The sequence below is a fragment of the Lagopus leucura genome, unplaced genomic scaffold (assembly GCF_019238085.1).
Source record: "Lagopus leucura isolate 7727_CA_CO unplaced genomic scaffold, USGS_WTPT01 Super-Scaffold_100004, whole genome shotgun sequence".
NCBI lineage: Eukaryota > Metazoa > Chordata > Aves > Galliformes > Phasianidae > Lagopus > Lagopus leucura.
Genome location: NW_024962264.1, coordinates 13,026,589 through 13,042,176, shown reverse-complemented (window position 1 = coordinate 13,042,176; position 15,588 = coordinate 13,026,589). Strand labels below are relative to the sequence as shown.

At 38.0% G+C, this 15,588-nt stretch overlaps 1 protein-coding gene across 2 annotated transcripts in view; it reads left to right on the top strand.

The window, feature by feature from the left end:
* The window catches only part of SH3D19 (SH3 domain containing 19), a 77,701-nt gene that overhangs the window by 40,377 nt on the left and 21,736 nt on the right, over positions 1-15,588 (top strand). The window contains exons 4-8 of one of the 2 annotated variants that reach the window (XM_042870599.1): positions 3,278-3,320; positions 4,528-4,675; positions 4,916-5,117; positions 6,041-7,039; positions 15,475-15,582. In XM_042870599.1, coding sequence (XP_042726533.1) covers positions 3,278-3,320; positions 4,528-4,675; positions 4,916-5,117; positions 6,041-7,039; positions 15,475-15,582 — 1,500 coding nt within the window. The remainder of the gene's footprint in view (positions 1-3,277; positions 3,321-4,527; positions 4,676-4,915; positions 5,118-6,040; positions 7,040-15,474; positions 15,583-15,588) is intronic. The other variant, XM_042870600.1, reaches the window with a different exon arrangement.

Below are 15,588 nucleotides of genomic sequence, written 5' to 3'. Positions count from 1 at the left end.
GGTATAAAGACTGTTAGAAAGTTTATGTTTACAGGCATCTTGAGCTCAAAGTTGAAATTGCCTCCTGTCCCATTATCTGTATGTGTTTCAGATGTAAGTGAAATACCAAATTAGCTTGAAAAATATAACCTGGCGTAGAAACTGTAGTTGAAAAACCCATTAAAACGTAACTGTGCAGCAAAAACAGGATCCTTTACCACTCACTGCATGTAACAAAAATAATGGGCTCAAGCCACTAAATACTGCTTATAAGAAATATGTACCAAGAATGAATCTGTAGGTCACTCATCCGTTTTCTGCTTAGAGAATTACTATTAATCCTTTACCTGGTAACAGATTAAACATATTTGGATGCCTCACTGACATCAGCAGGAATACATACTTGTATTTCTAGTGGCGGTGTTATGGGTTGGTTTGATGTTCTTTCTCTCAAGACCAGTAGAATTATAAGAAGGAAAGGTGGAAGGAAAGTTTTGCAAACTGGATTTTCCTTTCCTACCCTTCTTTAACCATTTCAGTTACCTTTTATTTAGAAACCACTAAATGTGTGATGTGGATATATTGACACTTATCATCTACATCATTTCTTACTGTGAGAGTAGACGGATTTGTGCAAAATCAGCACTGAAATACTTTTTTATTGACTCTCCTGATGATGAAAATGTTTTTTTTTTTCTTTTTTAAGCTTAAAGATGTTATAAGTTGAAACCTGGAGAAAAATGAATAGCCTGCTTTTTCAAACCAATTCACAAAGGGAGTGAAAAACAGGGTGTGAAAGGACCACACGGCCAGAAAAATGGTTGTGGTTTTTTTGTTGTTGTTGTTTTTAAATGAAGCATGTGCTATGTTTTAAAAATTCATGTCTTCTCTCATACACTTTTTAATTTAAATTCACTTTTGACAGTGAAGGAATAAAAGCTGTGCCTGTCCACAGACAAGAATTATTTAGAAAGTTTTTCTTCAGCATTTGTGGAACTCCAAGGAACACTCGAAAGCAGAGGATGATGGTTTGCGCCTCTGCTCTAATATGAATTTCAGAGTTTCCAAAACAAAAGATGCTCTGAAAGTGTGGTTGTAACAAAAACAGGAAAGCAAAAAGAGGGAAACAAGTGATGGAAGGAGGAAAGAATTTTGTCCAAGTCCTTAAAAAAATAAATATTTTTATTAGCTATTTATATTGATGAAAGGAGCTTGACTCCAGAAGTGCCTGGGAGATTTTGTTTCAAACAAAGAATGGACACACATGAAAGTCGATAAAATGTTTCTGCTGATGTTATTTTTATGTGAATATTTTTAGTGTGTTGCTTTTAAGTGAACTTGTTTATTTGATATTTGGAGCTGGATGGATTATGTAGTTGTCTATGCCTTGCTATAGTTTTGTAGCTTCTGTTTAGGAAAGAACTGTTGTAGATTTTTCTTATGTGTTGTAGTAACTTTAATAAATAGAAGTACATTTATAGTTTCGTGGGGAAAACATAGCATCTTCTGTTTATCTAGGAATAAAAAAAGAACTGAGGAAATTGGCAGGTTTATTGGCTTAGCTTTGCATCCCTCTGTAATTAGTTTTAATTTCTCATTACCATTTCAATTTGGATGCACCCAAAGCAGTTGCATTGAATACATTTAGGAAATTAACACTTAGATTCTCGTTGTAAAAGTAAACTTGGAAGAGGTTGGTTTGATTGTTTTGGGTTTTTCTTTCATATTTTTGTTTGGTTGTTTGTTTCCTTGAACGTGTGAATAATATGATTGCAGCGCTAAGATCTATGAAGAAGGAAGTGAAGGTGATATTTTGTCTGTGTAGGGGATTTCTATTTGTGTTAGCCAAACTATTTTTACAGAACTGGGTTAGCAGATGGGCTGTTACTCCTGAAACTTTGAGGTGTGCTTCTTGTCTGGGTCAGTATGCCTGATCATACCTCTTTGTTAGGTGGGACTGTGAAATGAGGGATCCCATTTTCTTGGCATCTGGATCAACTCCTCAACGTAACCATTTTAGAAAGAAAACAGCACAGACACCAACCATATTTTCAAGCTAAATAAAGCATTCAAAGAAATTGTGTTTTCCTTCCGTTCATCGCACTTGGTTGAGCAATACAGTGAATTTTTCCATACCCAGTTGTGTTCCTTATGGTTAATTATGGCAGAGAGACCTCTGAACACCCATTGTTAAAATCAGCATGGAAGTAGAGATCCAGTCTGTTTTCTAGTTTTTTTTTAAAGATGCTATACAGTAAATAGACATAAAAAGTCGTCTTTTTAAATCTGTGGCACGTATTCTTGTGTTACTAACCCATTTAATCATATTTTCTGGTTCTGGAGCCTCGGTTTGTCCTCTTTCTCCTCCTCTTCCCTTTCTGTAACCCCTTCTTTTTTTCCTCTAGCACTCATGAATAGTGCACATCAATAATGCCCCATGGAAGCGGTATGTCTGACAACACTGCAATGCTCGAATCAAGTATGCTTTACTGATTTCAGATATCAGCTATGCTTCTGTGATGGCACAGAAACAGCACAATCATGATCTTTCACGCAATAAGATTCTACCACTTCCTAAATTATCTTTGCTATGCAAAAATTTGTCCCTCAAATAATCTCCTTTTTTCATTGAAGGCATCCAAGTGAGAACATGATGTGGCCATTGGGAAAATTATTTGAGTAAAAATGTGGCAAAAAAAAAAAAAAAAAAAGGACAACTTTAAAACATAATGATTTTTGAAGCATTGCAAATTTTTAATACACAAATGATTAAATTTTTAAGAGATATCTAATTGGGAACATTGCTTTTTTTTTTTTTTAACATAAAGTAGGGTGAAATATCTTAAGTTTTTTGCATTAGTAGTTTTTCCTTCTAGAGAAGAAGGAAAGACATTTTTAAAAAGTTTAGAAATGAGCCATCAAAAGCAAAATCAGACTTAATTAACACTTCAAAGAAAAGTTACAGCTCTGGGGTCACTACGGTACAGAAGACAGGAATGTTTCGAGAAGGAAGGAAATGGGCAGGACCATCTTTTTTGATGGTATCTTGGACATAGAATGACTTAAAGTGATTTGAATGTGCACCCTAAACCTTTAAAAAAGTTTTCCCTCGTATTTTATGCTAATAATTAAAAAAAAAATCCTTGGTGTCTCCTGGAGTCTGGGATTTATGATCACATGCTATGTATGCTCTCAGTTTCCTTTATGGTGGATGGTAGGGGCTATGCTCTTGCCCTCAACTATGTGCTGTGATGGTGTGTTAACTTTCTCCAAACTTTTGTTTCTTTTACTTCAATAGCTTCTCGGACTTCTAGCCACAGTGAGCAGCAGAGGGATAGAAGGTATGATGCACTTACTTATATTGCAATTGGATGTTACTTTACAACTTCTTAGATTGTATCACAGCATTACTTTTTATGCGTTTCTCTAGTTGTTTTGGTGGGGGTTTTTTTGGGTTTTTTGTTTTGTTTCTCGTTATCTTTTATATGTTTAATTTTAATTTAAACTAAAATGCTGTGATGCTTAAACAGAGGATGGACTAAGAGTTGCTGTTTCTGCTTAAGCATTGTATGTGTCTTCAAAAAAAAAGCCAATGCAACCAGACAGCAAACCTGTATGGAACTGCTTTAATTTCCTGATATCTATTTATGAGATCACAATGAAAATAGGCACACTGTCACATGTTCTGGTTTCTCCAAAGGTTTGAGAGAGGAGATCACTAACCTGAATAGCCTTTCTATCAAATCTGCTATTACTTCAGGTTTGAAGGGACTGCATTCCTCCCTGTGTATTTTAGTTATGTTTTAGTGTTTAGGTTTCTGATGTTTTTCTGTTAGCACACAGAAGCTTCTGTAGCAGATGCTTCATCTATTCACAAAGCTCACTTTCCAAAATGAATTCAGTGCAGGGCTCTAGATTAATCAGCAGTGGTTGGGAGCTGTGTTTGGAAAACACCATGCTGCCACTGCAGTTGATCTTCTAAAGCAGTTGTTACAGCAATGAAACATTGGAAGTACCTCTGGGTCCCTGTCATACTAGATGCTGTAAGCAAAGAAGCCCTGTCCCAGAGGGCTTGTGAGGCATGCTTTGCCCTTCCTTTAGTACTGTGGGGGGTTTCCCCAGAAGTCTTGAGGGTAAACAAGCTTATAAGTAGTCAGCCAGAAGTAGTTTTAACTATCCCATTGTTTTCACATAGCAGCAGACTAAGGGCAAATGCATGATTAGTTCTCATTATCCTTTGAAGACTAAGTCTTTTTCCATCTAATTGAGTTACATTTGTATTTGGATGCTTTTTTAGCACGTAAATTATTTCACTGAAGCCAATAAACCTACTTTTTGGCTTAGGCATTTAATTAGGCGTTCTGAATGGAAGCCTAAGTGCTTATTAGAAAGGTCGGGTAATTTGCTTTGCAGTCATGGAAAGATACTTTGGTTAAATAAGACCTGAGCTGTTTTGATTTTTGATGCTGAGGAAACATTGATCTTTTATATTTAAAGTAACTATTTTGAGATGTTTTAGGTAATTATTCCCTTTTGCTTTACCTCGAGGCGTCCTGAAATTACAATAGTTGCTGCTGAACCCCTGCGGCCATCCTCCTGGTTTCCAGGTGCAAGTCCTGTTGCTCCTCAAGGATTAGGATTCTCTTCTGCTTCACGTCATGCTCAGTGGAGGACAAATGAGCTTATTCCAGCTGAGGTGAGCATGGATTTACATGAACTGTGTTAGGTAAATAAAGGCTTAAAAAAAAAAAAAAAGATACAGAAACTGTTCTATCACTAAGAATTTTACTTGCTTACGTTTTCATGACATAGAATAAAAAACTATGACAGTGTTCTTTTCCTCTGCATGTTAATTTAGTATTTTTAAATAAATATACGGTTTAAAATAAAAGATCAAATTTAGACATGCATTAATGTTTCTGTCTTTCTCTTGTAGCTTCCTCCATCTTATGAGCAGGTGATAAAGGAAATAAATCAAGTGCAAGTGAATACAACAAATAACAATAATGCTGCTGCTCCTAGGCATACCACTTCTTCTGCAACACAAACTGACTTTCCACAGGAATTAATCAGCCGTTTGCCAGGAAGTAATGAAAAGAGCAGTGTGCCTACACACGGGGAATCTGCCAGCTATCCAGGTGAGATTTTTTGACTTCCCATTGATGGAAATCGTAGCCGGTTTCCTGAAGATGTTCTTTATTACTCATCTCAAGCTGTGCTAGGAAAGGTTCGATTTGGATGCTAGGAAAAAATTATTCTCCGCAAGGGTTGTGATGCTTTGGAATGGGCTGCGCAGGGAAGTGGTAGAGTCACCATCTTTTGAGGAGTTCAGGAAACATGTAGGTGTGGCACTGAGGGACATGGTATCATTGGCATAGAGTAGAACTGATGGTTAGCTTAGATGATTTTAGATGTGTTTTTCAGTGTTAATGATTCTAAGATTCTGTCATCTGTGTAACTGTTACCATGAATGACAGTTAAATTTCTGTGAATGGTTGATGCTGTAAATTGCTGCAAAACTGCTCTTTTCTGAAGAATCACCGCACTCACAGACTACTTTTAAAACTTTCTCGGTAATGAAGATGAGTAAAATTGTGTGTCTTTGACTTAGTAATAAAAATATTCACTGTTTTGCTCAATTCAGCCCTATTGGCTGTTAGTTTTATGCCAGTAGAGCTCCCATGTCCAGTCAGAATAACAGCAGTGCTACATTAAAACCAGAAAGTAACTGACAGCGTGTGTAACTCCCTCTGCTGAGGGAATTACTGTACTGTTCCTTGGCCAAGATGTTACTTCTATGCCCTTCCTGCTTGTGAGCTAAAAAGTAATTCTGAATTTATAACATGTAGATACCATGCATTTCAGCAACCATCAGTTTCTTCCTGAATTTTACATATTTTTTCTGTTTTTCTTTTTAGAAAGAGAACTGCAGTTTCACAAGGAGCTCTTGAACACACTTATGAGCAAAAACTATTGTTTCACGTTCTTATTGTCAATAAAAAAAAGTAATGTAAATACCATGTTCTCTAATAGGTAACTGAAACCTTGTTTTTTCTGTTAGTAGGGCCAGGTCTCCTGAAACCTCCTAGGCCTTCTGCACCTCTCTTGAACAGATCTTCAGAAAATGAGACTTCCTTATTAGTTTATGAAAATTCTGAAGATCAAAGGCACCAAGAAAATCCCAGTGCTGTGATATGTCCTGTGCCAAAGCCAAGATCAAGAAGCAATCTCAGACCTGTGGTCAAAAATACTCAAAGTCAGATAGGAGACAATGGAGAAGAAGTGAACCAGTCTGACACGAAGAGGCAGCAACTTTCAGTTCAGCAGTCGTCTGTCTTAGATGATAGCTTACTAGACAATCACTTGACAGTGGACAGCATGAGTACAGGCAAGAGCCAAAGTAGTATTGTTTCAAGGATCAAAGTTTTTGAAACCCAAGGAGCTAATGATACCTCAGGATTATTAAAGAAACCAGAAATTGCCCCTCGTACATTCACCACAAGACCTGTACCTGCAAAGAAGCCAGTAGTTGCTCCAAAGCCAGGGGTAGACAGAGTTTCGGGAGAGTGGGATGCATGGACAGAAAGCAAACCAATACCTTCTTCCAGAGAATTGCAGCTTCAACCTGAAGCAGTAGGGAGTAGTGTTGTAACCAAACCTGAACTGCCAAAGAAACCAAAACCTGGCCTTGAAAAAAGTAGCAGTAGTGATTTTCTTGATGCAAAGAGTGGCTCAGTTGCAGAGAACAGCCATGAACCAAGAAAGTTTCCTGTTCCCGCTCCAAGGCCTCTTATTCCTAAAAAGTCACATTCTGCAGAAAATCCTGCCCTTTCTTTGGTCCCTCTAAAACCTATCTCTGCTCCACCACGGACTTCTGTATCTGCCCAGGAGAAGGTTTTCAAGTCTGTGGGGGAATTGTCACCCACAGAGAACTCTTCAGCACCTGCTTCGCAAAGTAAGCTAGATCTGGGAGGAGATCTGATCAGTTTTGATGATGATGTTTTGCCCCTAAGTCCACCTTGTGCAGTTAAAGACAGCATCAGTTGTGAAGCAGCAGCAGGTAAGATGCTGTTTTTTAAAACTGTCACTTGGGTTTCTGTTTGCAGGTTGCATGACGCTGTGTGAATTATGTCTGCCTATTCTTCCTGTCTTGACAGAGTTTATGTGTGTATGAAATTCTTTGTTTTCTATTATGTCAAGATCACTACGAAATTACTTGGGTTTTGGGACTCGGGAGGTTTCTAGCCTGCATAAATCTCAGAGGCTTCCTGCTGGATTTATTATGCAATAACAAAAATAATGATAAAAGACTTGATGCTGTATGCCAGATGTTGCCTCCAGAATGTATCAGAATATTCTCTCAGGAACTTGGGACATCTTATCTCTAGCCATCCAGTCTAACTAATTTATTTGAGTGCCTGCAATTCTGCAATGGAATCCTCCTGAGCACTGTAAACATGTAGATATTTATTCCACTAGGTCATGTAAGGAAGCAGCAATGTTTATTACTTAGAGAGAACAGTGATCAGACATACTTGGAATACTCTGAGCAGTGGCTACTTAGTTTCTCTTTCATGTGTTGGTGTTTTATATGGCTATATGCTAGTTATGCAACTTCAGATTTTTCTAAAAAGTGAAAAATTCATACAGATAGATTAATCACTGCAGCTGTATTCCTCTCATAAACTTGGCTTAATTCTATAGCAAAAGAGGCCAACCGGGGCTTTTTTTTTCTTCTGATATAGGTAGTTTAAGACACAAGTAGGTTCTGTGCTGTGCTGTCACTAAGTTTTACGGCAGTGAGCTTTTTCCTCTTAGTACTCAAGTATGTCCTGCTTTAGCTAATCAGCCCCATTGCAATCCAGGAAATGTTTTGCTTTGAAACAGATGGTATGTCATACAAAAGGCATATTTAAAGGACTAACTGTGAATTTAAGCCTTTTTTTTTTTTTTTTAACCTCATTTATCATTAAACATTGCAGCTCTTTGAAAAGAGATGTGTAGGTATTGTGTAGTTTTCATGATAAATCAGTATTAATGGTTGTTAGTAAGTGGGATTTCTTTACAGTTGTGGATTATATTGTTAGATGAAGCTCCAATTTATCACTTCCATTCTACAATGGCATAAAAAGCCCAGTGCTGATATAGGAAGTCCCTTACACCTTTAAACAGTACAGGTCAATAAAAATTTTGAAGCAGCTTATAAAAGCACTGAAGTAAGGCAACAGAATGTCCTTTAGGACAGCTAATTAGCTTTACGTGGATCTATGTCTGCCCTTTCCTTGGTTGAAAGGGAACCAGGATCACTGCAGAGGCTGCAGCAGACCTGGAAGGAGTACTGAGTAAGTGAAGAAGCATTTTGAGGTGCATGAGTGACAGTGTTTAAATGGGAACGGAGTTACAGTCCTAATTTTTGGAGACCGCTGTTGTGACAGCCACTGTGCATGCGGAGGTTTTAGGAGTTAGAAGCACAAGAAATTATGGATCCAAGTTGAAGGAAGGAAGATTTAGGTTGGATGTTGGGGGAAGTTCTTTACTAGGAGAGTGGTTAGGCCCTGGAACGGGCTGCCCAGGGAGGTTGTGGATGCCCCGTCCTTGGACGTGTTTAAGGCCAGGTTGGACGGGGTCCTGGGCAACCTAATCTGAATGTGTATGTTTGGTGGCCCTGCTAGGCAGGGGGGTTGGAACTACATGATCCTTGGGGTCCCTTCCAACCCGGGTGATTCTGTGATTCTGTGAATTACGATTGGTTTCCATGCATCTGAGAGAATTTAACCTTTCAGGCTCTTATTGAAAAGGTTCAACAATTGAAGGGAAAATGGGACTGTTCTAAGTATGAGAAAAGAAAATACTTACATTCTGTAACTGTGTAAAAATGAAAATGATGCTTTGGCTATGTGATCCGTAAGACTGCCTATCCTCAAATCTGAAAAAAATAATTAATGATAATTATTCTGTTATATCGCACAATGATCCCAAAGAATATCACCTAATTTTTAAACAAACACGGCAGCTTTTGTGATTAATGAATGGCGGTCTTCACCTTTCTGGCACCTGAGATGTTATTCTTCATTTAATGAAGAAGAAAATACTTTGCATTCTCCTAGTTAAGTGAAGAATTATTCAAATCATGGTTTCTTGATTTCCCAAGTCAAATGTCCATGATATCATTTATTTAATCAAGTGACGCCTTTGCTGCAACCCCTTCATATCTACTAAAGAGAAGGTTTGATAGCACTATTGTTTCATTACATAGAAAAATTAGAATTCAGTCCAGACTTTCTGCAGGCATGTGTGAGCTGAAGATCATATGCTAGACCCTTGATTATTAATGCCATGCTAGGTCTTGACAAAGCATCTACAAGAACAGCAGTGGCTTTCTGAAAAATGAGGCAACACAGAGCACTAACACCAGCTATTTCTCCTGTTCCCATAGGAACAGCTTAGGATTTACAAGATGAATCCACAGTAAAATGTTTTGTAAAGGCAGGAAGAAAAGCTGTAATCTAGCTCTCAATTCCCCAGACCTTTGCATTTCTTACATATTTGTCATTGTCATTACTTAACAAAATGACAGCACTCTCCTTGTTGTTATGGTAACCACAGAGAGGGAGGAAGGCTTTTAGGCGGTGGTGTTTGTAACTAAGCACCAGCTGATTTTTTTTGTCAAAAAGCAAACAGTTTGTAACATTCACGAGCTTCTTTTTTTTTCTGATCTGTACAGCACAGATGGATCTGGCACTTAAACTAATGTAAATAGAAGGGAACAGATAGATTACTGTTTCTGCTAACATCTGATGCAAAAGTAAGAAGGTGAAGCTTTCAGTTGATGATGAGAAAGGTGCAAAAGCTGAGGTGAGCAACTGGATGAAAAAGTGTAACACAGGCAAAACAGATAGATGATTCTTCCAGTGCCAACTGAGAAACGGGCTATCAAGTTAACTTTCAAAGCCTTCAGCGTCATTATGGTCTATTGGAGCACTGGAGGCTCAAAAGCTTTGTGATTCTGAGGTAAACCATGGCAGAACCTTGCACCCACCTGTTGTCTTCATTGCTAGCCCAAGAGAAACACCAGGGAGAAGAAGTTAAGAATGACAAATCCCCAAAATGGTTCTTCTCAGCAGCAGCCAAAACTGATGCCAGTTCTAAGTACCCGCTTAGTTTTTGACACAGAGGCTAGAGAGAATGTTCACAGGCATTTTGTATCCTAATGAAATTACTCGTGTTCCTGTCAGTCCCTTAGAATGTGAAGGCATCTACTTGAGACTGTAAATCTTGAAGTGTTAATGCTTTGATGACAGTTGTGATATTTGGGGTCATAAATAGTATTTTTACAAATCTCTTCTACCTGGTAACTGGGATTTGTGCAGTGCCTTGAGGTTAAAAGTTTCACTAAACAGTCTGTTGGAATCTTTTGTCAGTAGTCCATTTTTTTTTACGAAGGCTCAGAAATGAAATTTTAGTGCAAGTTGAATTAAGTAGAAGTTCTGTGGCTTTGGTAAGTTCAAGATTGTCACTTTCACTTGTTTCAGTTGCTGTGTTAAAGCATGCGGTGTGTGTGCTTTCAAATGCCTTGGCAGAAAATAAGGTAATGGTGCAAGCACATATTTAAATTAAAACCTGGAGGTGATCTTGCTAAAATATTTGAGTTCTTTCCTGTGTGTGTAGAGTTATTCTCTTTTGCTTTTTCTGAGACGTCATACTGTTCTGATTATGTTCATGACAGACGAACACTTAATTTAAATTTAAATTTAAGTGTTTTGAAAGGTAGTTTGGGGATATTCTTACCTTACCTGCGGAAGGCAGCTTTCTCTTTCATCTTCATCATATCTACGTATTTCAGTTCTAACAATAATGCAGCTGATGGGTTTATCAATTCTTTTAATTAGTTATTTACTTCATCTTAGTATGAAAGTTTCCTTCTGCCTGTATGGACAGAAAAAATGACCAAACCAGTGATTACTGTCTATTTATATATATTGTTGCTTCTTGCGGCATGAATGGTAGCATCTGTGTGACACTGTGGCCCATTCAGAAAAACTGCTGCTTGAGTAACTTTGTCTTCCGTGAATTTATTGCCCAGCTGCTTGTTTTTAATTGCTTCCTCAGGAAGGAAGGGAGAAAAAGAATTAAAATATTTGTAACTGTTGATTGCTCCAGAGCTATCTTCAAAATAATGCGACTTTTCTTAGTATTCTGCTGTGTACCTTTCAATGACTCTTTTGGTTACTTGAAGTTATTTATCTTCCTTGACTCAGCAAGAATGGATGAGAATGTGTTTCTTGCTCTCTGGGAATTGTCTTGGGTTTTGTCTCACAGTGTATGTCCAAATAGCATCTGGCACCAGTTGTGAAGTTAGGCCAGATTATGCAGCCGGTTTCTAGCAACATGACATTGTAGCTGACCACTTCTGGACCAGAGGTTGAATTAGAGCTTCCTGAAGGCTCTTACAACTTGAACTACCCGATTCTTTCCTGACCGATAAAGAAGAATCATGATGTGGGAAAAGTCTCCGAGTTCTTACATCACAGTTTATGTTGGTCTTAGTCATCGTTTTGTTTCAAAGTCTGTAATTAAAGTCACCTCTAGTAGTAGCTCACTGCTAGCTTGTCCATATTAAGCTATTGTGCTTTTAGATATGCATAGAAAGTAAGTGTGGGGATCCCCACAGTTCGAGAGAGAAATGCCAAAAACTTGATTATAATCAAAGTTTGGTAAAGGTCCATTTATAGCCATCTCTGTGAACTACCTAATGCTGTAGTTGTACATCTGGTAAATGCTTATCATTGCATGTTATAGTAGCCCAAGACATTTTGCTATTCTAGTAGCAGTTTTGGTATTTATCTCTTTTCCAGCTTTCTAACACCATGGATGAGGTATTTATCTTTGCTCAGTTGAGCACATTTTGTTTTTGACAAGAACACTTAACATTGGATCTTCATTTGCATTTCTTAGCAATTTTACTGGTACATTCTAGACAATGTTAAACTTAATATAATTCTGTGACTTTGTGCATTTTCATTGTGTTGATAGCTCCTCCTGCATGCCCCACGTGTATCCTGTAAACATCATTCATTCTTTAGGTCAGGTTTGTTCATGGCCTTGAATTACCTTGCTTTTTGTTTCAGTCCATCAGATGTCAGCAGTGAACAGAGAGCAATGCCTGATACCTGTGCAAGTAGTTCACTGTATTTCTGTGCCTCTGAGTATTGATAAATGTTGCCACATAACATCTTCCTGTCCCTAAGACTTAGTACAACTCTTTTTAAAATCTTGCTTATGTGTGAGAAGTTTGATAATTCTATTTGGGAACTGGATCACCTTTCCTTTTCTTGCAGGAAAGATAATCCTCAAGGTAAAACTTTCTGATATTACTGTTTGCTTGCTTTGTTGGTGTGTGGTTTGGACAGAACAATATTCAGTGAGTGCTTCAGAAAGGTCACCAAATCCTGTGGTATCAAAAGAAATAAATAAAAGTTGGATAACTTTCTGAAGCTCCCTTTTCTTCAGTAACATTTCCAACTTCAAATGAGAAAGATAAATGGAAATGAGGAAAAAAGCTCTCTCTCCTAAACTAGTAAAAGAAAGAGGTGATATATGGTGTGTTAGGATACATAGCTTTTATTTGTCTTTCCTACAAAGAAGCACAGAAACGTATGTTACCAATTAATACTTTGAAACAAAAGCTCTAGAAGAGTGAGACTAATGAAAACACAGGCTTTAAGCATCATTGTAAAATTTTAATAAAGAAAGATCGATAGAAGTCTGTTGATATTTTATGAAAAATGCCTTGCAGATTAATTTCCTTGAGCTGAAGAGGTTTAAATGAGTGTATTAACAATTCTGTTTTCACACTCCCATGAATTATGCTCAAACGATGCCCAATAGTTGTTAAACAACATAAAAATTTGATATGCTGTCAGTCCCATTGCACAAAGCTGCACAGTCATTTACTCAACCAATTTCTGCTGCAGACCCAGCACTGGGGAATGGAATGACACAAACAAGTTAATGAGTTTCCTACTAATTATGAGGTGACAACAGTGTATCTGAACAGAAGATAATGAGTGGAAAACTAAGGTTTGTAAAAGGATTTTCTCAGACTTGGTTGAGAAAACAGAGGCTTAAAAATGACATCTCTCAAATCTGTTGATTGAGAGGCCTCAGACAACTGCTGGATGGTCAAGAAAACCATCTCTACGCGTAGAAACAATCAGCAGTTAACAAACAGTAATTCTGTACAATTATTCTGTACAACTTGCAATCATCTGATTTATAAGAATTTTGGCTGATCGGAGTATTCCTGTTTGGCCTTACTCTGCCTATATTTTTATAAGAATGAGGCTTTGGAAAGTAATCACATCGCAGTTCAAGTTCAGAGTTTCCTTCACCTCTGCAGCAGGTGACTGAGAGAGATCCCCATGGCCTGCTTTGTCCAAACCTGTCTGTGAGTATGCTGTGCCTCGAGCTTCTATGGGTATGCCTCTACAGGGGGCTCCTTGCCGGTAGGGTATGGTTACCACATAGCTGGCAGACAGGGGAGGAAAGCCTGGCTCAAATCTCATTTTTTCACCTGCACCAAAATCATTCTTAACACAATTGTAAGTGTTAAAAATAGGCAAATCATTTTTAACGCAATTTGTATCAAATTGTAGCAGTGTAGCTTGCAGACTTAGGTATAAAGAAAGGAAAGAAAATCAAAACTGCAGCCTTGCTCTAAGAGTGGGATTTTCACATTTCTTATAACTACTTACTGCCAGACTGTTTGCAGCCCTGCTGTGATCTGTGTTTTCCACTCCTCCAGAAGAAACTCTTGTCTGGTGCAGCTTTCACGGAAGGAACTTAAACCTTCTGCTGACCAGTGCTAATCTGAGGTTCTCCTGCGAAGGAGCTGGGGGCTAGCAGGAGATGAACCCTGGGACTGGGGGGCAGAGGGGCTGCTGGCAACGTATGAGGACCTCAAATTTGTTGTTTGCAGGAGAGCGGTTTGGCATGCTGTAATTCAGCAGCTTGTTATTACATGTTGCTCTGTCTGAAATTATTCTGGGTGTTGTTAGTTTGAAAATAATAAAATAGCTTAGTGTACTTGGACTACTTCTCCTCTCTGAAAATAATGAGATTTTTGTTTTTAGTTGCAGTGCTGAAAGATTTGTTCCTGAGTAAATACGGTACTTCTGGATATTTTCAAGTCCGATTTGCATTCACAAAGATTTCAGGAGTATTGATGAGCTGCACTGCGTTACACTTCTCAAAATTATCTATAAGAAATCATTACTTCACTTTACTTAACGGTTCTGTTTTTTAAGTGTTTCATGGGATTTTATCAAATGCAGAACTTCCAACTTTGTCTCAAAGTGTGCAGTGGTTTTGGAAGGGGCAAATTTTTTTGCTAAAAAGTCCTGCAGAATTTAAAGAGATGCCCAGCGTGCTTCTTCTGAGACTCTGACGCTCCATAAATAACATCTCATTGAGCTGTACATATAAAAAGGCCACCACAGGAGATCAAACTCATCTGTTGGAGCTGTGAATACATGCAGTGGAGAATTTACTGGCCAGAATACTTCTCCAGTTTCTGCCCTATATGTTTATGATGCATTGCTGTTTTACTTCAATTTTTGGTAACGTCAGAGAAAAGTTAATGTCTGTTAAAAACATAGAAACGAAATACTGCTTTTTGACATGAAAGTGTACTTCAGAAAGAACCTCTTGATTTGAATTTTATTTATGTACAGGTATTTTTACAGCTGCCTTCTACATGCTCATATGTTCTCATGCCTATTAACATGAGACCAGTGATTAAGTTTATTAATAATAGAAAACATTGCTCCCATTTTACCAATGGAATGACTGGATAGTCTAGAAGAGAAATGAGTGATACATGTGGGGACAGACAGAGCTCAGGGACAACTCGGTGTCCTTGGCCTGAAGCAGTCTTCCCCATGACTTCAAGTTTATACTCAGCAGGAATGAAGCAGAATCTTCAAGGGAATTAGGTATCCTACAGCAAAGAGATATTGTAATTAGTAAGGTTTACGTTCTTTCTGTTTTGGTTTGTTTCTGTAGGCGTTTTTTTTCTGCTGTAGAACTGGCTGTTAAGCTTTGGCAAGATTTTATTGATTAAAACTTTCTCCTGATTGTTTGCAGCATATTAAAGCAACTACTCTAAAAATAATTTCCCGGAATCCATCCTGATTGCAGGTCCCTGTTATCAAGCAATGCGGTTGCTCTGGTTTAGTGGCTTGTATAATCCTAGAAGGCATCTGGAATGTGTTCGTGTTAATTGAACTATGGAAGCAGAAGTATCAAAAAGATGTTATTTACAAAGAGCTCTATTCATATCTGCGCAGTGTTTGTCCCTGGAACCAGACTTATTTTTTCTTACTTTCTTGGATATGAAATATTGATGTCTTTAGTACCTATTGCAGTAGCTGGTGAGATTTATGTTCAGCAAATAAACCTTAAATATATATATGTATATATTTTTTTTTCCCTTAGATCCATTCCAGTTCCTTCCCAAAATCGAACCGGCAAAGGAGCAGGCGGCTCAACCAGCTGTAGCACGGAAACCCACTGTTATCCGAATCCCAGCTAAACCTGGAAAATGTAAGT